The 24,151-nt window shown below is 44.0% G+C and overlaps 1 protein-coding gene across 6 annotated transcripts in view; it reads left to right on the top strand.

The window, feature by feature from the left end:
- Nucleotides 1-24,151, top strand: part of LOC106599503 (partitioning defective 3 homolog) — a 250,032-nt gene that overhangs the window by 217,806 nt on the left and 8,075 nt on the right. For 5 of the 6 annotated variants that reach the window (XM_082973353.1, XM_082973352.1, XM_082973350.1 and 2 more), the window contains 2 exons: nucleotides 17,019-17,139; nucleotides 22,543-22,691. In XM_082973353.1, coding sequence (XP_082829479.1) covers nucleotides 17,019-17,139; nucleotides 22,543-22,691 — 270 coding nt within the window. The remainder of the gene's footprint in view (nucleotides 1-17,018; nucleotides 17,140-22,542; nucleotides 22,692-24,151) is intronic. The other variant, XM_082973349.1, reaches the window with a different exon arrangement.

Genomic DNA, 24,151 nt, shown 5'->3' with positions numbered 1-24,151 from the left:
CATTTACATTTTAGTCATTTAGCAGACGCTCTTATCCAGAGCGACTTACAGTAGTGAATGCATACATTTCATTTTTTTTTTTCTCCCCGTACTGGTCCCCCATGGGAATCGAACCCACAACCCTGGCGTTGCAAACACCATGCTCTACCAATTGAGCCACACGGGACCAAACGGAACCATGTCCCTTATATAATGCACTAGTTTTGACCAGGGCTCAGTGAATCGGGTGCCATTTAGGACGCATCCCAGATCTCCTTCCACTGTGTTGGAGAGTAGGGATGTGAGGGTGACTGGTTGAGGACGGGCCCCCTGGTCCATTTCAGAGCAGACTACAGAGGTCCTGTGATCGGTGGTTGGAAGAATTGAGAGCCCATGAGGGGAGAGCAGGGCCAGTGGTGATAGTTCTATTGGTTGTGGTCCAGGGTATTTTCCTGTCTCGTGTGTGTGTGTGTGTGTGTGTGTGTGTGTGTGTGTGTGTGTGTGTGTGTGTGTGTGTGTGTGTGTGTGTGTGTGTGTGTGTGTGTGTGTGTGTGTGCGCGTGCATGCATCTATGTGCACGTGTGTAGTTGCAGGTTGTTGCATGGTTTTCCCCTTTTCTCTTTGATCCGTGATCAGTGACACACAGGCTGGTGTAGGTGCATCAGTAGCTAAGAGGTACGGTTGCTGATGTTATGTTCCTTTACAGAAGGATTTGTTGGGATGAAGAAACAGGACCTGTCTTAGATCCATCTGTAGCATGTACAGTAAGGGATGTGTTCCAAATGTCTTTTGACCAGGGCCCATCGGGTTGCCGTTTGGGATGCTATTTAGATGTTCCAGGGGTGTTTGTAGGGGAATGTATAACAGATGACACGTTGTCATGGTTATGGTTGGAGCCATTTAACTCCTTTGACAGTCAGCTTAAGGTTACAGAGCCACATCTAAGGAACGGAACTTCTCTTAGAACAGAACTGAACCATTGCCCCCTGGCTTTGTAAAAACTGCCAAGCTATGGTCACTTTTTCTTAATCTATCCCTGATGAAAGAGGAGAGAAGTGTGTGTGTGTGTGTGTGTGACAAAAGATGTATGGACAGACCTATCCTCGATATTGGCTCTTTTGAAATGCACCCTATTCCCTATGGGTCCTGGTCAAAAGTAGTGCACTATTTAGGGAATAGGGTGCCATTTGGAACGCAGGCCCAGACTTATTGATTTAGTTTTTTTCCCCCCCTGAGTAATGGATGGCCACTGGCCCCCACCCCTATTCTGTTAGCACAAATAATGACTAATCAATATGCACTGGAGTCTTGGTGATCATCCTTTTAACACATGATTTATACCACACCAGCACAGAGCAGTTAGTCACTCTACTACCAGCCAATCAATTTAGCCAATCAACTAAGGGGCCCTTCATCATATCCATTATTTAAGATGCTCCGTGGGTTTTTATTGGTCCATTCGCGATTCCATGGCTCGTATCCGGGCAGATGTGACCTCAGAGACACCTTCTGATTGGGGCATATTATTTCTCTATTCTCCTATATGATATGTGTGCTTATTGAATATTAATAGCTCACTGTAGTCAGCAAGAGACTGCTAGAGACAGAGTGGTGTATCAATGTGTCCTTTTTCTGCTAAGTACCCATCAGTCACTGTCTGTTTATCTGTGTCTGAGTGATGCTGCAAATTGGACTGTATATGTATTCTCCCTCAGTCAGAGGCATATTATAGAGTGGGTGTGAGGGGGGTGACTCCGTCTCAGCCCCAAATGGCACCCTATTCCCTGTATAGTGCACTGCCCTATGGGCCCTGGTCAAAAGGAGTGCACTACATAGGGAATAGGGTGTCATTTGAGACTCAATATCTGAGTGAATGAAGAGGATATGATACCTCTCCAGAGGGGTGTCCCAGTGACTGTATTGGCCTGCTCAAAGGGAACGGGGTCAGGCAGAGCTACTGGAGGCTACCCTGGCCTTCCCCTCTGGGCTCTGGTTCCATAGGCATATACAGGAAACCGCCATTAAAACCAAGCATTAGGAAATCGCCGCTGTGTGAATTGCCCAGTTTTTGCCCAGATGAAATATGTGCCTATGAAATGTAACCTACAACAGTGACTACTAATAGTTCAGTAAAACTGAACTGACAACGGAAAGAAACTTCAACAGAGCTTTGGTGGGTTTAGTTTTGTTATTGTGAGGTTTGTTTTATATCTCTTTAAGTTAACTTCATGTTTCTCATAGGCTGCGTTTACACAGGCAGCTCAATTCTGATCTTTTTTTCACACTAATTGGTCTGGTCATTGGAATGCCTGTGTAAACGCAGCCATAGTGATTCTGGCCACTAATCTTTAATAAAAGAGAAGCTTACACCTTTTTATAACATAGTTTAGGACTTTAATACCATATGTATTAGGTGACTACTTTTCTGGATAATCCTTCCAGGAAGGAAAGGATTTGGGTGTGATTGAACAGCCATTGGCTTTACTAATCCTTAAAACCTTTATCATATCCCCCTCGGTTCCTTTCTTAGTGTTATTTGTGTGGGATTTGTGTCAATGTTGCCCTAAAGCTTAATGTCAATCGGAATAATAACACTTGTGTTGGTTTCCCCCCCCCCCTTTCCCTTGTGGCTTTGCATGCTGCTTGGACTTGACAACTCAGTGAGACAAAGAAGGTATTGTATGAGTACTGTAGTAGGATTGTATGAGTACTGTAGTAGGATTGTATGAGTACTGTAGTAGTATATGAAGAGCATGTGTAGTGTGCTTTAGTTCCTTAGAGTTACTATACAATCCACTTCATGGAAGTAGTAATACTGTACATTTCCAGTTTTTGACTATTTCCTTAGTGTTCCCTTTTCTGCCATACCCTGAAGGCTAGTGAAGAGTGGATAAATAATAAGCCACTTGTGCATGCGTCACTGATTTAATGTGTCTTACTAATGCATTATTGTGAATAGATATGAAATATCCAGGTCTTCCTCATAGATCAGGGGCATCTCTGTGTAGGAATGCTGATCTAAGATCCGGTCCTCCCTGTCCATATAATTGTATTCATTATGATCTAAAAGGCAAAAATGAACCTAGATCAGCACTCCTACTCTGAGAGAGTTTTAGGAATACAGACCCTGGGAAATAAACGGATGTGTTATGCTATGTTCTGTAATGTTAGTTGTATTGTTTTGCTGCTGTCTTATGTGGGTGGGTGGTCCCTTAGGTGTTGGAAGCTGACAGCTCAATAATGAGGAGTAATGGGGGTGATCACGAGAGAGAGAGGGAAGGAGGGCGAGGGAGAATGGGGAGGGAGAGCGAGAGGGATGGGGTTGTATGTTCTAGGGGTTTCCTGTGGGCCCTGGTCATAAGTAGTGGACTACATAGGGAATCAGGTCCCATTTGGGATGCTGTCTGGGGCCTGGGCTGTGATCCCTGGGCAGGGGGCCTGGTTGGCCCCCGAGGGCCTGTGACTTATGCCTGGCCCAGTGTCAGCGTTACAGGCCTACCCTAGTGAGGTTACCACCTCCAGGTCCACACCAGGCTGGTCTGTCTGCACTTCAAATGCCCTGGACCAAATGGTACCCTATTTCCTACATATTCCCCCTATGGGCTCTGGTCAAAGTAGTGTATATAAAGGGAATAGGGTGCCATTGGGGACGCAGAGAGATGTAATGACAGTGGGTCCTTTGAAAGTGTCACACTTAAGAGCACCACAGAAACTCCTCATAGTAAGGGTGTTATTTATGGGACCTGTGTGCTGTATGAAACAGGCCTGTGTCAGCAGCTGCCCTGAACAGCCTCCATGGGTTAGTCATACTATTCCCCAGGTCTCCCTCACCCCTCCTCTCCGTCCTCCCATTTACTGACCCTTCCTCATCCCTTCACCCCAGCCCTGCCTCCACCAACCCTCTCTCTCATCTAACCTCCATCTCCCCTCCCTCTCTCTCTCAGCCTTAGTCTCTTCCTTCAAACTCTCTCCATTCACTCCAACCTTCCCTCCACTGACCCCCTTTCTCCTGCTTCCCCCAACACCCCAGCCCTACCTTCACTAACCCCCTTTCTCCTGCTTCCCCCAACACCCCAGCCCTACCTTCACTAACCCCCTTTCTCCTGCTACCCCCAACACCCCAGCCCTACCTTCACTAACCCCCTTTCTCCTGCTACCCCCAACACCCCAGCCCTACCTTCACTAACCCCCTTTCTCCTGCTTCCCCCAACACCCCAGCCCTACCTTCACTAACCCCCTTTCTCCTGCTTCCCCCAACACCCCAGCCCTACCTTCACTAACCCCCTTTCTCCTGCTACCCCCAACACCCCAGCCCTACCTTCACTAACCCCCTTTCTCCTGCTACCCCCAACACCCCAGCCCTACCTTCACTAACCCCCTTTCTCCTGCTACCCCCAACACCCCAGCCCTACCTTCACTAACCCCCTTTCTCCTGCTACCCCCAACACCCCAGCCCTACCTTCACTAACCCCCTTTCTCCTGCTACCCCCAACACCCCAGCCCTACCTTCACTAACCCCCTTTCTCCTGCTACCCCCAACACCCCAGCCCTACCTTCACTAACCCCCTTTCTCCTGCTACCCCCAACACCCCAGCCCTACCTTCACTAACCCCCTTTCTCCTGCTACCCCCAACACCCCAGCCCTACCTTCACTAACCCCCTTTCTCCTGCTACCCCCAACACCCCAGCCCTACCTTCACTAACCCCCTTTCTCCTGCTACCCCCAACACCCCAGCCCTACCTTCACTAACCCCCTTTCTCCTGCTACCCCCAACACCCCAGCCCTACCTTCAGAAGGGAGTCCTGTTAGGCCTCTTTTATGTCGGGTTGTCTGGAGAGTTTTGAACCATGGAGACATGCGACGTGTGTCTGCCAAATTTTTTTAATAACCTGACATGATTTCTAGAGATTTCCAGTCGTGTTCTTTGATGCTCTGCACTTGTCTCATCTCGTGTCTGTCTGGTGGGCTTTGAGTCCTGGCACGCACGCACACACCGCCTAGCCCTTTGACCTTTCAGATACAGAACAGCTGTGCTCAGGCCTAGTTTGGAGATGTTTTTTAGAGGGGTCATAGAGGTGAGTCTGTAAAAAGACCAGGGAAGGTTTTTGGTTAGCTATGTTCTTAATTTATCCCCTACCCTTTCAAGGTGGTGGTGTGATAGCAAGGCCTATACCTAGTTCACCTATTATCCTACATTTAGAGGACTGTTTTAGAGGACCTTTTAACATATTGCTAAGCAAATGCATCTCTATGGGTACTATATATTGCTCCTACAGTAGGACAGCCATGTCTGCTGGACAAGTATAGAATACTGTAATACGTCGGGAGGGGAATCTTTGTGCAGAACATCTGTACAGGCCAAGAAGCAGTCAAACCCAGAATGAACAGCATAATGAACCTTATGTATGAATGGCATTGGGTTGGAAGAACCAATCTCTCGACACAGCAGCACAGAGAGCAGAGCATTCCATCTTATGGCAGTCCCTGTGGGTCAGCATTGCCTTTAAAGACAGGAAGGAGACTGGTGTGGGGGAGGAAACTGCTCTACCCTACTGATGTGGTGGGTATTTTGATGGCCTCCTTTTGAAATGTTTGTCTTGAGAAACTAAGGCAGGAAAGTCTTTGTGCTGCGTCCTGGGAAGAGAGATTAAGCCTGGTTCAGTCCTCAGCACCTGGTTTCCCCTCTAGGCCAAGGAGAGGGTGCCTAGGATATCCTCAAGCCAAGCATTGCTCCTGGATCGAAGCTCTCTGCTCTGGTGGGATATACAGGAACTATGTCCAAAATGGCACCCTATTTCAGTATGGGGCCCTGGTCAAAAGAAGCTTACTATATAGGGAATAGGGTGCCATTTGGGACTACATCTGTTTGCTGTCTGTTTTAGACTAGATGTTCATATGTGTTGTGTTTGATCTAATACAGACAGTCCCTTAGTGATCTCTAAGCTTCAGAAATGATCAAAATCACCCCATGAGCCCTTGTCCAAAAAATGTAACTAATGTTTTGTCCCATACACCTGATAGGTGCAGTGAAATGTTTTGCTTCACAGGGTCAGCCATAGTAGTATGGGGCCCCTGGAGAAAATTAGGGTTTAGTGCCCTGCTCAAGGGAACATCGACAGATTTCGGGTATTCGAACCAGCCACCTTTTGGTTGCTGGTCCAACGTTTTAACCGCTAGGCTACCTGCCGCCCTAAATAAAGTGTGCGCTATAAAGGGAATAGGTTGCCAATTGGGATGCAGTCATTGTGAGAGAGCCAGTTGCCTCATTTCCCCTTGGAGTGTCCTAAGCAGGATGTTCTATTGAAGATTGTCCTCTTTCCTTCCCCCTAGCAAATCACATTTAATTCATTTTTGGTCATGTTTTCATTTGATAAATGTGCGTTGGATATTGTGTGAGCGTGGGGTATTAGGCTTACACTGAACATTCCAATGGTTTACGTCTCAAATTCCCTGCTGTAGTGCCCTGGTCAAAGGTAGTCCACTATAGGGAATAGGGTGCCATTTGGGTCAGATCCATAGTGTGTTTCCCTGCAATGCCCTCATAAAATTGACACCCTAGTCAGAATGTGTATCTTCAAAGTGTTAGGAAAGTCCATGTTTCCAATAAACTCATGGGAACCTACACCAGGGTGAATTGAATACAGACGTTGTTTTTGTTCTTGCTTGTAGCTGTAGATAATCCATCTAAAACAGCAGGCACAGCTAGGCTTTACTTTGGTTGTCTCAAATGGCACCCTATTAGCTATATAGTGCACTACTTTTTGGCCAGAGCCAGGAAATAGGGGGCCGTTTGGGACGAAGTCTGACTCTGAACTGTTCCTGTGGCATGCTGGACATACATTACCATAGCAATCATACAGAATCAAAATATGAATTTTCCAAAAACTCACTGCACTCCCAGAACAAAGACCTTGTCTACTTTTCTACCTCCATTTTCACCTCAGTGAGAAGTCCTAGGATGCTACCCAAATGGCACCCTTATTCCCTAGATAGTGCACTAGTTTTAACCAGACCCCATAGGGCTCTGGTCAGAAGTAGTGCACTCTAATAGGGAATAGGGTGCCATTTGGGATGCTGTCCTAAACAGAGCAGGCCCTGCCTGCTTCGTGATGATAATGGCCTCTAATTTGACTAAATTGTGATTTTTATCAGATGCTAGCCAGGCTTCCTCCAACTCCACAGACATTAAAGCCTCTGAAATGGGAACTATTACCTCGAAAGTGCCATCAGTCACTCCCAGTGTTTTGGACAGAGAAACACAAAAGCCATACGCCTGCTCAGATCCAGCTTAGAAATTGGACAGCTCCAATTCAGTTTCCCCCCTTCTACCAACCGCATACTGAAGTTATCAGTGGGCATTAGAATTATACCATCAGTCAGGGCCTTCCCCCATCCCATTCCAGAATTCACATTAGAATTATATTTATCCTCCGTCGTCGCTTATTTCACTTTGGCTTCTGTCGCCTTAGCCCAGCCACGGGCGTCTTATCTGTTTCCTGTTGCTGCTTTGGAAAGGGTTCTCTTTCATTGCATAGTATTGATGACTAAAATCCGCTTTTCATTTATGTGAGTAATGTGTCCCTTATTCAGAGTATATCCAGATATGCTTCAGCTAAAGCTCAGATCATGATGGATGGCTAACGCTGGCTTCATACCCTGACTGTGGATCCTCTTCCTTTGACTGTCTGACCCTGCCGCTTGGAATGTTCACGTTGAGTGTCCACTTGGGATGTCCACCTGACCTGATCACCTATTGACTTGTCCATTGAGTCCTATATGCAGTCCATGATTCTAGGGAGTTTTTCCTAGGGAGTTTTTCCTAGCCACCGTGCTTCTTTCACATGCATTCCTTGCTGTTTGGGGTTTTAGGCTGGGTTTCTGTACAGCACTGTGAGATATCAGCTGATGTACGAAGGGCTATATAAATACATTTGATTTGATGATCCAGTGGAACCCATAGTAATTTACTAAATGACCAAGTAACACCTTCTAACTGACTAGTGATCCTCTCTCAATCCTCTCACCTCTCTCGCTCCTCTCTCTCGCTCCTCTCGCTCTCTTTCTCTCGCTCTCTCTCGCTCTTGCTCTCTCTCTCGCTTGCTCTCTCTCTCGAGAATAGGGTGGCATTTGAAATGCAGATGTTGTGTTGTTCTCCTGAATCATATGGAGTGGTCAGTGTATGGTGTAGGGCATTAGAGCCCTCCTTTACTCCTCTCTGGACATGGTGAAAGAATCAGCCTGCTGATTGAGGGTCATTTCCAGTCTGAACAGTCCACCCATACTCTATGCTGCTCCCTCCAGCTGCTGAATAACCTGAAGCTGGACTTGGCCCATAGACTACGTAAATGGAATCTCATTCTTTGACCTAAATGGATTTACAGTATCCGATTAACTGAAAAAAGACCTGGGTAGAACGGGCGGGTATTGTATGAGAACGGGCGGTTATTGTATGAGAACGGGCGGGTATTGTATGAGAACGGGCGAGTATTGTATGAGAACGGGCGAGTATTCCATTGGGACTCACTGTGGGGTTTGGTGGTTATCTACCTCATCAGAGAATAATCATAATGTGAATTTCTAATAAAATCATTGAGTTAATGCTTAATTAAAAATCACAATTTTAATTAAACATTTAATTAAACAGATAAATTCTCTGGGATTTATACCCGGAGACGTGACTGTTTTGCTAACTACAATACGGGTATTGAATAAACATTTGCTGATGTAGTTACTGATATACCCGGCTGATGAGGAAACCGGTCTAGGTCCCAAAGAGATGTCATCTCCCAGCCCAAACCAAAGCCAGCAGCAGCTGTAGCTGTTGGTTGAAAAAATGTTATCAGATTCATGGAGAGAAGCACATCATCTCACAAAGACAACACAGCAGCTGGTAGCTAGCTAGAGCCTCTCTCCACAGTGAAAAATGAGGCTAGCTGTTAAAGCTGATAATCCAGTTGTATTGATTGAGAGCTACTCAAAACATCTACTGAGATACTCACTGACTGCTGCTCAGTATGTTGTAGTCGGGTGCCTGGCTACAACTTTCTGGTTTTCATCCTCTCCTAATCAGGGACTAATTCAGACCTGGGACACCAGATGAGTACAATTAACTACCAGGTAGAAACAAAAACCAGAAATGTTTCTCCAGGACCGGAATTGAACAGACCCGTTTTAGATGCTACATGTGCCTCTGTCTGTGTTCTACATGATGTCGCTAAAAATGTCATTTTTGACATTCATTAGGTCTCAGTTTACTACCTGGGATTAAAGGTAATCTCAGGATTATCTGGGATTAACAGTGATCAAACTGCATTGATTCTTCATTTGCAGTAGAGGCTGATCAATACAAGTCATCACACACAGGCTTGGACTTGTAATTCAATCAAATGCATGACATTTGAGGTAGAAACCCGGATCATACTGTGTCTGGTCTAGTTTGTTCTTCAGTGAGAGGAAAGTAGACATCTTTATTTTGATCTACAGTGTATCTATTTACTCAAGGGGTCAGAGGACCTAAGGCTAATGGATTCACCTACTGTCTATGACCCGGGCCAAATTAGACTCTGTATGCATGTTCCAAACCTTCTCAGACACGACTCAAAACACACAGTCTCCTCAAAGGGCAGTGCCTCTGGCCAAGAGCCAACACACACTGCCAGCTCTGTCTATGTACATCGGAACAAACACAGAGAGGGCTTACTCACAAGGATGAAACATTATGTGCATTCCAAATGGCATCCTTTTCCTTATATAGTGTCCATTGGGCTCTGGTCGAAAAGTAGTACACTATATAGGGAATAGGGTGCCATTTGGGATATAGGCTCTGCAGACATTGGCAGAACTACCAACCAGCTCCACAGCAGCTCCTTCAAAGATTCAAGGGAGGACAATTTCATCCCAACAACACAAATCAGGAATTCATAAATCAAATGAATTATGTACTACATTTAGAATTTTGTGTTTATTTACTCAACTGTATTAAATAAGGACATGACAGAATGTCATCTTTTGCTTCATCACCTCTTTCATGTCATAGGGCCAGTTTTGACCAGTGTAGGCAGTCATTGTAAATAACAATTTGTTCTTAACTGACTTGCCTAGATAAATGAAGGTTAAATAAAAAATTAAATATATATAAATATAACAGAATCCTTATTTCACCGGACTGAATTTTTCAGTCCGGTGAAATAAGGATTCTGTTGCATTTACACTGAACAAAAATATAAAAGCAACATGGAACAATTTCAAAGATTGGAGTGAGTTACATTTCATATAAGGAAATCAATCAATTGAAATAAATTCATTAGGCCCTAATCTATGGATTTCACATGACTGGGAATACAGATATATATGGATCTGTTGGTCACAGATACCTTAAATAAAGGAAGGGGTGTGGATCAGAAAACCTGTCAGTATCTGATGTGACCACCATTTGCCTCATGCAGCGCGACACATCTTCTTCACATAGAGTTGATCAGACTGATTGTGGCCTGTGGAGTGTTGTCCAACTCCTCTTCAATGGCTATACGAAGCTTCTGGATATTAGCGGGAACTGGAACACGCTCTCCTACACATCAATACAGAGCATCCCAAACATGTTCAATTGGTGATATGTCTGGTGAGTATGCAGGCCATGACAGAACTGGGACATTTTCAGTTTCTAGAAATTGTGTACAGATCCTTGTGACATGGGGCCGTCCATTATGCTGAAACATGAGGTGATGGCGGTGGATGAATGGCCCGACAATGGGCCTCAGGATCTCGTCACGGTATCTCTGTGCATTCAAATTGCCATCGATAAAATGCAATGGGGCACTCTGTTCACAACGTTGACGTCAGCAAGCCACTCGCCCACATGACGCAATACATGCTGTCTGCCATCTGCCTAGTACAGTTGATTCATCTGTGAAGGGCACACTAATCCAGCGTCAGTGGCCATCGAAGGTGAGCATTTGTCCACTAAAGTCGGTTACGACGCAGAAATGCAGTCAGGTTAAGACCTTGGTGAGGACGATGAGCATTCCGATGAGCTTCCCTGAGACGGTTTCTGGCAGTTTGTTCAGAAATTCTTTGGTTGGTTGTGCAAACCCACAGTTTCATCAGCTGTCTGGGTGACTGGTCTCAGACAATACTGCAGGTGAAGAAGGCAGATGTGGAGGTCCTGGGCTGGCGTGGTTATATGTGGTCTGCGCTTGTGAGGCAGGTTGGACGTACTGCCAAATTCTCTAAAACGACATTGGTGGCGGCGGCTTATGGTAGAGAAATGAACATTCAATGCATTCCTGCAGTCAGCATGCCAATTGCGTGCTCCCTCAATTTGAGACATCTGTGGTATTGTGTTGTGACAAAACTGCACATTTTAGTGACCTTTTATTGTCCGTTGCACCTGTGTTATGATCATGCTGTTTAATCAGCTTCATGATATGCCACACCTGTCAGGTGGATGGATTATCTTGGAAAAGGAGAAATGCTCACTGACAGGGATGTCAACAAATTTGTACACTATTTGAGCGAAATAAGCTTTTTTTTGTGCATATGGAACATTTCTGGAATCTTTTATTTCAGCTCGTGAAACATGGGACCAACACTTTACATGTTGTGTTTATATTTTTGTTCAGTGTGATTAAGAAATGGCAAAACAAAACAATGGTTACAGAACAAAACAATGATCCAAAACGCATGTAAATGTCCAACGGTAGCCATACACAGCCAAGCTTTCCTTTGCTCCAATAGCACTATGTTAAAGTAATAGCCATTCCATGGAATGCAACCACATGTGGAACATCCTCCACAGTAAACATTGGAATCCACAGACATAATGGATTAAATTTAATTGGCTTTTCAGTTTTACAATGTAGCCATATATTTCCAGAGACACTGCTGCCAGTAGAGACTGTAATGCGATATTTGCCCGATATTTACTCACACTAAATTGTACTGTTATGGAGAGAGATGGTTTTTGATTTCAAAGTATGGCGCCACCAGTAGTAATAATGCGTGTGACATGGTTTAGGCCTGCTTTTAATTTCTGGACAATTTCATGCTTTACATACCAATATATCAATTGTGTACTAGGTTACAACCAGCAAATACATTGAACTGCTTGTCCTCCTTTTGTAACAGTCCCTCCTTTTACTAGGAAGGGAGCTTTCTAAGCATGCCTTGCTATCTGTCATATCTTGCTGTACCATACAGACAGTTCTTCTCATGTGTGAATCATTGTACTTTATAACTTCTGTTTCACCAAAGCCAGACAATAGTGAAGTATCTAGGCCTCCTGCAAAATCCTTCATAGAACAGTAGCCTTCAGGCACTAGGAATATGTTACACATCACTACATAAATACACTGAAAGCACAGACGACATTCAAAATGATCATGTGAATACTGTATTAACTGTTCATCCCCTAGTCTGCACCATCACAGAGCTCTGACATAATGTCCTGCAGTCAAGGCCATGATCGACTGGTGAGGTGTCATGTGTGATGGGTGGCTATGAGGGGGTCGTAACAGAGAGATAAAGGCTGTGTCCCAAATTGCATTATATTCCCTTTATAGTGCACTAATTTTGAACATGGCCCATAGGGAAAAAGTAGCTACAGACTGCTGTATCGGTCTGCTTTTTTTTTTTAATTCAGATTTTTCAGTGGGTGCTACAGCACACCTGGCACCTGGCTACTTCCTGCGGCTATGACCTCCATACATCACGTCAAATCAGTCAATGGATCAATCACGGCTGTCAGAAAGAGCACTTACTGAAATATATCTACAGCCCCAAAATATGGTTATGAACCCACCAAACATAACCAAAGCTCTGAGCGAGGGCCAATCATAATCGCCATGCACTTCACAGCTGATCAAAAGGATTACATTTATTAAATGAACTGTATAACCTGCAACAACTTTAAGGATTTTAGGTAACCATGTTTTTCCTTTTCTAATTTCATTAGAGAAATCGTCAACATCACCAACTTGTCTCTTTAAGGCCGTTAACTTGTAAGGGTGCTGTAACATGTCATAGAGAGAGCAAAATACAGAACTGGGCTGCTTGTGTAAATGCAGCCTTTGAGATGTGTTCTCTTCCTCTCAGCTTAAAGGGGCAGTGCAGTTGAAAAATTTGATTTCCCTTCTTTAAAAAAAAATATATATAGTTCCACACTATAATGCCAAAATAATACTCTGAAATCGATACAAAATTATAATAATGCCCTTTTTGTGTAAGATGTTTGGAAAAAAATAGCTGGAATTTCAGCCTGTTCAGGTGGAATGTAGCATTTGTCCCACATGACGTCAGAATGTGATCTGATTATAATAGACCAATGACTGTTCATTCTTAGGTTGGGAACCCCGGCTCTAGACCATCTTATCAGCCAACCAGGGCTGTGTATGTAAATCTTCACATTTGTTTCCTAACGCCCACTTGATCAGACTGAGCATTTCAAGGGCCAATGGAAGCTCAGGGAAATAAATGAGTTATTTTCATTATACATAAACACAGTGAATTTAGACATACAGTGACGATTTAAAAATACAATTACAAATATTGCATGGGGGCTTTAAACAGAAATGCCACTAGTGCTTTCCCCTTAAACCAACAGCACACCACTCGCCATAAGGGTGTTCATCACAACAAAAACAGTCTCCATCCCAATGATCATATAATCATGTGTGACTCCTTTTGTCTAGTTTTATTTTATTTATTTATCCAGGGAAGCCACATTTAGTTGAACTATTTATTCCAAATGAGCCCTGGCCAAGAAAGCAGCATACATGTATTTACTCAACACACTATAGACTAAAACAACATGAGTCAGTGCAGTGGTCTAGTAAAAATAGTGCAGAGGAAGGCTGGCTGGTGACATTGTCAGAACAGCAGCTGGCTTTTACAGCCTGGGATTGAACAGGGATGAACTGCTCATTCAGAGATGGATTTGTAAAGCCTCAATCATTCCCAGTGGTTCTCTTCTCTTCCCTCTGGAGTCCAGCAAGAACGCTGGTCTCCAACCCCCATATTAATATGACCAGAATGGGTGTTTTCCATATATGCTGTGTACCAATCGATCTGTGAGGTGCTCCTGTTGTGTCCTGAGGCTGGGAAGGAAAAGGAGCTCTGAAAGAGGCCATTCAGATGTAATCCAGGGGATCATGATGTAATCCAGGGGATCAGCTGCTACTGTTACTGTATGTTCTACTGTAGGGGGTTCCCCTATAGACAGCCTTTGGATCAGCTGCTACTGTTACTGTATGTTCTACTGTAGGGGGTTCCCCTATAGACAGCCTTTGGATCAGCTGCTACTGTTACTGTATGTTCTACTGTAGGGGGTTCCCCTATAGACAGCCTTTGGATCAGCTGCTACTGTTACTGTATGTTCTACTGTAGGGGGTTCCCCTATAGACAGCCTTTGGATCAGCTGCTACTGTTACTGTATGTTCTACTGTAGGGGGTTCCCCAATAGACAGCCTTTGATTTGGGGTGGGATGATTAGTAGGGACTGTAATGTGACAGTAGCCTGGTTTCTAGATCTCTTCATACTGTCTAGCTCCCGTAGGAGTTGGCAAGAACACACAAACCGATCTTGGACCAGGCTAATGTGACGGCTTCCAACGCCATCGGCATGAAGATGAGTTTTGGTCAAGGGCTCAAAGTTTGACCCACCACTTTCTCTTTACCGCTCAAACCTGAGCTTCAGGTTTTATATTTATGGCAGCGAACATCTGCTGTCGATTTTGAGGGGAAATAATTAAAGCATTGTTAGCCTTTACGTTCACCCAGGGCCACACAGACGGGAGTCAGCATCTGGGGGACAGATCCGCTGTCTCCTCCAGGTCAAGGCTGGAGACGGCGCTGTGGTCCCATTCCCCACGGCTACTATTCCCTCAACTGGTGGGCCTCCAAGCACTTTTTAAGTAGTTTTGTTTGGTTGTGGTTTTCTCGGCTGACATCGTGTTATGCTGAAGTCACAGCCTCTTTGTGTCCCGACCAAGCTATAAGCCACAGACAGAACTCAGAGGGCACATCCTATCATAACATGAAATAAATAGCTTTCCAGGCTGCCCAGTCAGCACCCAGGCCAATTCAATGTCCCAAATGGCTCCCTATGTAGTGCACTACTGTTGACCAGGGCCTATAGGGCTCTGCAAAGAAACTGAGGGCCATTTGGGATGCAGCCCAAGTCTGTTGAGCCCCAGAGGCTTTAGTCTCAACACTGACCTATCAGGCCAGACACAGCAGCCGATATTGAGGGAGCTTGTCCATAGGATGGAACTCATCTAATGTTAAATCTCCCTCAGCACACTGCAGGGGACTTTCTTAACTCCTTCTATATTTGTTTTGTTCCATCTTATCATTGATTTAAGAGTCTTGGCAGACAAAAGGCTGAGAATCTCTCGATACTTGATAATTGAAGTCCCTTTTTTTAAGGCTATTTGATGATAGAGTGGTACATCGAAACTTCCAAACGTTTCTGTTCCATTTCATACACAGTGTTGTGATGAAGGAAAGATAGGGCGCGCACGCACATACTTTTTCAATTCAATAATAGCCTGCCCTAGTATTATGAACAATGACTGTCCTCTTGAACTGTCATTCTAAACAATGACTGTTCAAAATAAAATTATTCCACAGCACTGCCAAATGACACACTATTCCCTACATAGTGCACTATGTTTCACCAGAGGCCTATATAGACCCTGGTTAAAATAGTGCACTATAGAGAATAGGGCGCCATTTGGGAACAGCCCAGTGCTCTGTTGAGAGCCATCTCTTCACAGGTTGCATGGCAGGCTAATATCTGATAATAAAGGGGTTCTGTTGCTGTGACCTCTGATGGGGCTGTGAGCTTTAGGCAGAGGCACACATGGTGCCCTGGGTTCATATGTGTTCAAAGGGTATATGGCTGTGTTACATATCACAAGGATTAGACAGATCACGCATAACCATTTCCAACCCTATACAGGCTGAATGGGTCTGTTCTTTGGTTATGGAACCAATGTTTGTCGGTAATGATTCAGCTATTTATCCAATGTTATGTTGTTAATGAAGACATATGAGGCTATTTCATAGATTATCAAACAGCCTTAGATGGGTCTGTTTTTGGAATCAGTGCTTTATTGGTCATGTTTGGGATCTTGTATTAAGCTATTTCAAAGGTCCTCCTTTTGAAATTAGAGGATACAGGATAGTTTTAAGAGATCATAAAAGGATGTCCAGAAAAGTTACTGGCTGTGTTTGAAAGTTGAAACATTTACTTGTGATTTCTCTACTGCTCCTGCTCTCTAGTCGCCTGTCCTGACATGGCTGTTCAGAGTTGGAGTCTAACAGTGGTTTTAATTAGCTTCACTCTATGGGAACACAGATGACCTCCACCTGTCTGTCCTTTCACTTATGTCTAGATAGCCCCCCTCTCTTGCTCTCCCCCCCATGTAATCTTTATCAGTGCTTCTGGGACGAGGTCTGCTCCATTGGATAATGCAGAGACTTCCGCCCTCTTTCTCTCTTGTCAAAGTCAATTCAATAATTAGTCAGGCGAGCCAGGTGACGTTTTAATGGCTTGGTTGTTATGAGCGGGCCTAAAGACAATGGATGGTGAGTGATGAGAGACCTGAGGATGTAGCTAAACTAGTTACTATTGTTCATTACTCTGCTTTGTTCGCCTGCTTCCCAAATGCACCCTATTCCCTTTATAGTGCACTGCCTTTGACCAGCACCCATTGGGCTGTGGTCAAAAGTGGGGTCATTTGGGACGTACCCCATGGTTATAAATAAACCTGATTATGTATTAGTTTGATTCATGTCTGAGGCTCTACTGTGTATTACAGTCCCTTCACTTATCAGTAATATACATTGTATTTACCTGTTTCTGGACCATTTCCCAGCTATGCTGACAAACAGCATTCTAATTGGCACTCTATTCCCTAATGTAGTGCACTACGGGCTCTGGTCAAAAGTAGTGCACTATATTGGGAATAGGGTGTCATTTGGGATGCATATTGGCCCACCACCCCGCTCAGCTAATATTTCCTCTCTCTCCCCCCTGCAGCAACAGACTAGCGCCTAGCAACCACGACCGGATACAGCGGCTGAGACATGAGTTCCAGCAGGCCAGGGGGGACGATGACCCAGACGACCGGAGACGCACCTATAGCTTCGAGCAGCCCTGGGTGAGTGTCTGAGACCGGGCTGAGAACTAGGCCTGCCTGCCTCTCCATGGACCAACCCCTCACTAACCACTTCCACTGCCAGCCTGGGAGGGCTGCTAACACCCTGGCTGGCTGGTTCACTGGCTGGTTATACTTCTTGGCTGGCTGCACCGTGGAGCCTCCTACTACCACTAACCACACAACCACTGGGCCTGGCCTGAGCATGGACTGTCCAGTATGACACTGACTAAACGTCAGCCCATGGAGCCTCTTCTCTTTAACTCCTCTATAGGACTCCCACCTAACCCAGGCTGTGTAGCTCTGATAACCATTGTTAGAGTTATGTCCCAAATGGCACCCTATTCCCTATTTAGTGCACTATTTTTGACCAGAGTTCTATGAGACCTGGTTAAAAGTAGTGCACTATGTAGAGAGTAGGGTGCCATTTGGGACACAAACAACCTCTCCACCGGCATGTGTCCCTCTGGCACGCTCACCTGGCCTCTAACCCCGCCCCCCCCCATCACCACCACCACTCCCGTCATACCACCCTTGTCATCCAATCTGCCATCAGTGCCATTTGTTGGTCTGTCTGTCACTCACAACACAAGGATCCCCCCCCACCTTCACATGGACCAATGGACTCCTATCTGTGTCTGTGGGTGTGTGATTGTGTTTCCTTGTTGGGGGTTTCTTTTATGTGTGTGAAACGTGGCTTTCTCGTTTTAACTGTGCCTTTTTAGAATAGGGGTTTAGGTTTAGATGGTTTTCTCCCTTTTGATGGCATGGCCACCAAGTTAGAATGAGTGAGAATTCAAAGGATTTCAAATCGAACAAAATTGGAGACCTTTCTATGACCTAATTGAAGGTATTTGGTCCCTCGATAAAGACGGCACTATGTCCCATTCTTCCATTGCACCAGCAGTATGCCCTAAGTATACATTTTACATTCTGTCAATTATGATGTCAAATTCTGAATTATCAACAAAATGATTTGCCTAATGTTTGAAAGTCGCTACTTTAATATGGCTATGTTGTATGATATTGTTTTTCTATAAGCACTAATGTATTTATTGACTTTTGTTGTGTTAATCCTATACATTGTCCATATGACGTACATTTGTACTAATTCAACTTTCTTCATATAGACCTGTAATTTGTGGTGACGTTTTTAGAGCTGGTTTAGACTGTCAACATGTAGTAGTTCATCATTATATGGTGTTTATATTGTGTTGTCTAAGGATTGATTTGAATGAATTTTCCAACGTTTGTAAACTGATAGCTAATGAACAGACTCCATTGACATCTGGGGCTGTATGTATCAGGTGTCTCAGAGTAGGAGTAGGGATCAAGGCTTGTTCATTGTGATCTAAAAGGCAGAACTGATCCTAGATCAGCATGCCTACTCTGAGACGCCTGATGCATACTGGCCCAGGGCTTCTCTTATAGGTGATGATAAATCAAATAAAAGGCTTGGTCTTGTTTTGAGTTCTGTTTGATATTAGTACCCTATAATTGAGTAAGTTGTGTGGGAGAGAGCTTTCCAGCCCCACTCTGTTTCTCTGAACAGTCAACATGCATATAAAGTGCCTTGCAAAAGTTTTCAGACCCCTTGGACAACTTCACAGTTGGGATTAGTGTTATTAAAATTGATTTAATTGTCATCTTTTTGTCAACAATCTACACAAAATACTCTGTCAAAGTAGCCGACGCGTTTTTTAATTTTTTAAGATTAATAAAAATGTAATAATGACAATATAGTCGTTGCATACCCTGAGTCAATACATGTTAGAAAAACCTTTGGCATCGATTACGAATGTGAGTCTTCTTGGTTAAGTCTAGAAGAACTTTACACACCTGGATTGTGCAACATTTGGCCATTATTATCTTTTAAATATTCTTTAAGCTTTGTCAAGATGTTGGGGATCATGGCTACACAGCCATTTTCAAGTCTTGGTGTCGGTTTTCAAGGAGATTAAATGGCCACTCAGGAACATTCACTGTCTTCTTGGTAAGCACGTTGTTGATCCATCCTCAGTTTTCTCCCATCACAGCCATTAAACTCTAGCTGTTTTAAAATCACCAATGGCCTCATGGTAACATCCCTGAGCAGTTTAATTCCTGTCCTGCTGCTCAGTTCAGAAGGAAGACTATCTTTGATGTGTCTGAGTGGTTTAATACATCATCCACAGCATCATTAACTTCACCATGCTTAAAGAGATGTTCAATGTCCGATTTGTTATTGTTACCCATCTACCAATCACTGCCCTTCCCTTCTATGAGGCTTTCGAAAGACCCTGGTCTTTGTAGTTGAATCTGGGCTTGAAATTCAATACCTGACTGAGGGACCTTACAGATGTTGTATGTATGGGGGACTGAGGATGGGGTAGTCAAATAAAAAATCATGTCAACCACTATTATTTCACACAGAATGAATCCATTTAACTTATTATGCCAAAGGGGCTGAATACTTAAGCAACGACTATTTTGGTTATGTTTTTATTTATCTTGAAAAACTTCCTCTTTGACATTACTCAGTATTTTGTGTAGATTGTCGTTAACAATTACATCCACGTGAATCCCACTTTGTAACACAATAAAATGTAAGGGGTCTGAATACTGTATAGGCTGTGTCCCAAATGTTACCCTATTCTCTAATTAGTGCACTACTTTTGAACAGAGCCCTTTGGGAATAGGGTGCTATTTGGGAATCCGCCTCAGTAATTAAAGTCCTTGACAATACCACTGCATTGTTTGTTTACATTACTGATAGAACGTAATGTTCCCATGACAGCAACATTGAAGGGACAGTCGGACATTATTGCAATTACAATTTATTTCTAAATAACAGAATAACCAACCTCTTACAGAATTGTACAGAAATCTACAGTCATTTTGTTATTTTCTTCCCTACCATACTAATTGCCACATTATGGAAAACGGGAACATATATAGCTGGCACCCTTTTCCCTATATAGTGCACTGCTTTTGACCAGAGCGGTCAATCATCATGCCTTCTGTAGTGGCCACAGTGCCTGATCTAGACTAATGTCAAGTCCAAAGAAATAGAATCGCAGTGGGTTACCTCAATATGGCCGCTGGCCCACCCATCACGGAACATACACAAGGTGAATAGAATTCTGGGAATTCCATTCCGGGGCCCATAGGGTAAACAGTTTAGGTAGAGTATAGGTGTTACAGCCATGTGGAAGCACTGACCCTGTCACTGTAAGTGTTCTTAGCGAGTCTTGATATTAAAGATCTGGCCAGCTTTGTGCATTATCTCCTCTACAGCCTGCCTGTTGAGGCCTGCTGTCCAATTTCTCTGAAGTCCAGCCTGTCTAATTTCTGTGGGCTGCAGAATAATTTCCCTAATTATCCAGTTCTGCATGCTGTTTAGTTAGGTGTTCCTGGTTAGCTGAAGTGCAGTTAGACAGCTCTACATCCCCTGATTGGTACCCCTGTGGATGGTATATTTCTCACTGTAGAGGAGAGCAGAGGAATCTAAGTTCAGTAGGTAGAAAATGTTTTTGAACTGGGTACTACCTGAACTTTTTAAGTAAGAACACCGATTTTTTTCACTTTCCGTTGCAAAGAGTTTTGCTATGGTGTGCCCTACAGAACACGGCCCTAGTTTCCGTGGGCTAATTCCATCACAGTGACTGATGGATAGATATCCAATCTGTGTTGCGGTTGCATTGGAGAACCTTTATTGAAGTCATTTACCACACAGAGCAGTGCATCGACTGGCTGCTTCCGCCAGCAGCGCTATATTGCCACACTGTATTGTTCATTTTAATACCTCCATTAGCTTTAGGTCTTCTGGGTCATGTTTTATCTACTGATGTTTCCTCATGTTACTAAGGTATTATTTCAAGACACTAAAGGGATCATTCCCCAATACTCCCCCATATTGCAAACTGTAATTTACATGTACGTGTATAATCGCAATGAAATTCACATCTGAAAATGACTGTGAGAGCTAGCGACATGGAGGTGAGCTGCCTTTACGTGTCCCTGGCCTGTGCCATGTTCTGTCTGGTGTCGCCATGGCAACAGATACAGCACGGCAACAGCCCAGGTTATGCCAATCAATCCCAGATGATTGCAGGGATTCATTATGTTTAATGTGCATGTCTCGGCGGTCCTCTCAGCGATGACAGGACTAATCTCTTTATGGCCCTCCCACCACTAGTGTGGCACTGTATGAATACTTGGCATTGCCCATAAAAGTAATTAGATCGCCTTTGTATTATGACTGATTGGCAGCCATTACACCCACCTCATGGCTAATGAAAGATGGGGAAGAAGAACAAAGGCGTGGTCGTTAGTAGTTATGCCGACATGTTCCAGGGAGGATATGGGATGTCTCTCTCAAATGGCACCCTAGTCCTCATATAGTGCACTACTTTTGACTAGGGCCTTGTCCATTTTTGCACTATTTAGGAAATAGGGTGCCATTTGTGATGCAGTCATTTGCCAGGAGGGGCTGGAGATAATTAAATGATGATGCTATTCCAAGGTGCTTGCCGTACGGTGGTGTACGCTCTGTGTGTTCAGGCGGGTTAATGACCTGTGCTAGGATGGAAGCCCCGTCACGACGTCAGCGGAGCAGCTACTTGCTTCTTTTAAGGCCCAGTGCAATCAAAAATGTGATTTTCCTGTTTTTGACATCTATTTCCATACTATGAGGTTGGAATTATACTTTGAAAATGATGATAATGCCCTTTTAGTGTAAGAGCTGTTTGAAAAGACCGCCTGAAATGTCAACCTGTTTTGGTGAGTTGGAGTCTAATTTAGTTATTAGACCAATAAGAAAGAGTACCAATTTGTTTCTGCCCTTCCCACTCAGACCATTCCCAAGCAGTCCTAGCAAAAATCTTACTTGAGAAATGACTGGTTATTTTTCATTTTAATTAAAAAACAAACACTCAGTATGGTACTTAATAATTGTTACCCAGAAATGATTTAATATTGAGATTAAAACGGCTGCATTGGCCCTTTTAACATCTACTTAACATTCATCACATCTCATCACACCTCTCTTGTCCCTACATCTCCAGCATGGCCCTCTGTCCTCCCTAACTCTCTCTCTGTCCGTTTTACCTGAGCACTATGAAGGACAAGGACAGGTAATGTAATCTCTGGATGCCTCCTGGTAAGTGTACTGCAGAGCTATATATTTAGATAGTTCGGCCAACTTTTAGAATGGACGCCATGTTTGTGCCTTTGAGCATTCCATTTATCCATAGGTTCATGTCACAGAACTAAAGTTGCATTCAATTTCTAAATGTTCATGTACTGTAAATGCATCATAATACATAACTCAATGTCCGAACACTAAATACATGGCTCTGGTGTACAGTACGTGTCTGTGAAAGTTGTGTGTTGAATAACCAGGATGTTGGCCCGTCCCTTTTTCAGCAGAACACCCCCAACACAGGTCCAAGCCCGTACCAGATAGACAGACAACAGACGGGCCGACACTCTGTGTCTGTAGAGATGCAGATACAGAGGCAGGAGGAGAGAGACGTCTTCCAACAGGCGCAGAGACAGTACAGCTCCCTGCCACGGTAAGTGTGTAACACACAGAGAGAACACCCATAGTCCCTATTTGTTTTCCCAGGTCAAGGTAACATTACATATTAATGACCAATTGGCCATGGTATTATCCATTCATATGGATGACGTCAGCCTGATATTATCAGCCGGAATCTACAACCAGGTCATTCCTGTCTGGAGTCCGAAGCACCAAACCCACAGCCACGTCTCAGAAGAAGCTCAGTAAAACCACAGTCTGGGTCTGCTTCCTAAATGGCCACCTATACCCTACATTGTGCACTACTTTTGACCAGAGCACTATAGGCCCTGGTCAAAAGTAGTGCACGATATAGGGAACAGGGTTCCATTTGGGATGCAACAAGGGTGTGTCACGTTACCCACCCCAGTAATCTGACATGATCGCACTAATCTGAGAATGAAGTTACCTTTGAACTACATGATCTGTGTGTTATTACAGGAAGTGGTGTGTCTATCTGTGGCCTTACATGCTGACGAAACCGCACGCGCGCAAGTTGATTTTGTTCACCCACACCAGATGCCATCAGGACACACAGATTGAAATATTCAAACAAACTCTGAACCAATTATATTAATTTGGGGACAGGTCAAAAAGCATTAAACATTTATGGCAATTTAGCTTGCTGTTGCTAGCTAATTTGTCCTGGGATATAAACAATGAATCCACAGATAAAACGGTAAATCAAATTAGTTTCTTGTCTTTTTCTTTGGACTTTATATGGCGGTTGGCAACCAACTTTACGGTGCATTACCATAAAGATGAACTGAGTGTGGACCTCAGTTCATCTTTCCATCACCCACGTGGGTATATGCTCCTAAAAACAATGAGTTGGGAGAGGCAGGACTTGCAGCGCTTTGAGCGTCACAAATAGAACCAAGTTCTATTTTAGTGCTTGGCCACGCAGACGCGCGTGAGCAGTGTGGGTGCAGTGATTGAATAACACGTATGTGTACATTTATTTTGCGACGTGAGCGGTGTGGTCAGCATGTTATTATTGGCCCAGGGTTAGAGGTATAGTTCATGCTTCTGATTGGCTCGGATTAGAGCAGGGTTTCCTAAACTTTTTCACTCAGGCGCCCCTCCAACATTAGCGAACATCCCACGCCCCCCCACGTCTATTTCTATGGGTACAAGTTAATGACAAACGGACAAACTGTTCACACCCCTCTTGTTGGCGGAGATAACATTTTGCAGGTTTAAAGCTTATTTCCTGAAATTCCACACATTTTGCAATGGAATGGATATTTATTTTTTTACATTATTATTTTTAAAGCCAATTTCCTGCAATTCTACATATTGTCTTGTGTGTTCATGTGATATTTGAGGTACTCAAACGTTACAACAAAATCAATGGGCTAAAAAACCTAGATAAAAAACGTTGGCTGACATGGGCGAGTTGGTCTGGACATTTCTGACAGGTTCTAAATAACTCTCTAAGGTCTGCAATGACTG

Source organism: Salmo salar, chromosome 03 (assembly GCF_965601325.2).
Source record: "Salmo salar chromosome 03, fSalSal1, whole genome shotgun sequence".
Lineage (NCBI taxonomy): Eukaryota > Metazoa > Chordata > Actinopteri > Salmoniformes > Salmonidae > Salmo > Salmo salar.
The sequence above is the reverse complement of the archived record's forward strand: the minus strand, read 5'-3'. Positions and strand labels throughout refer to the sequence as shown.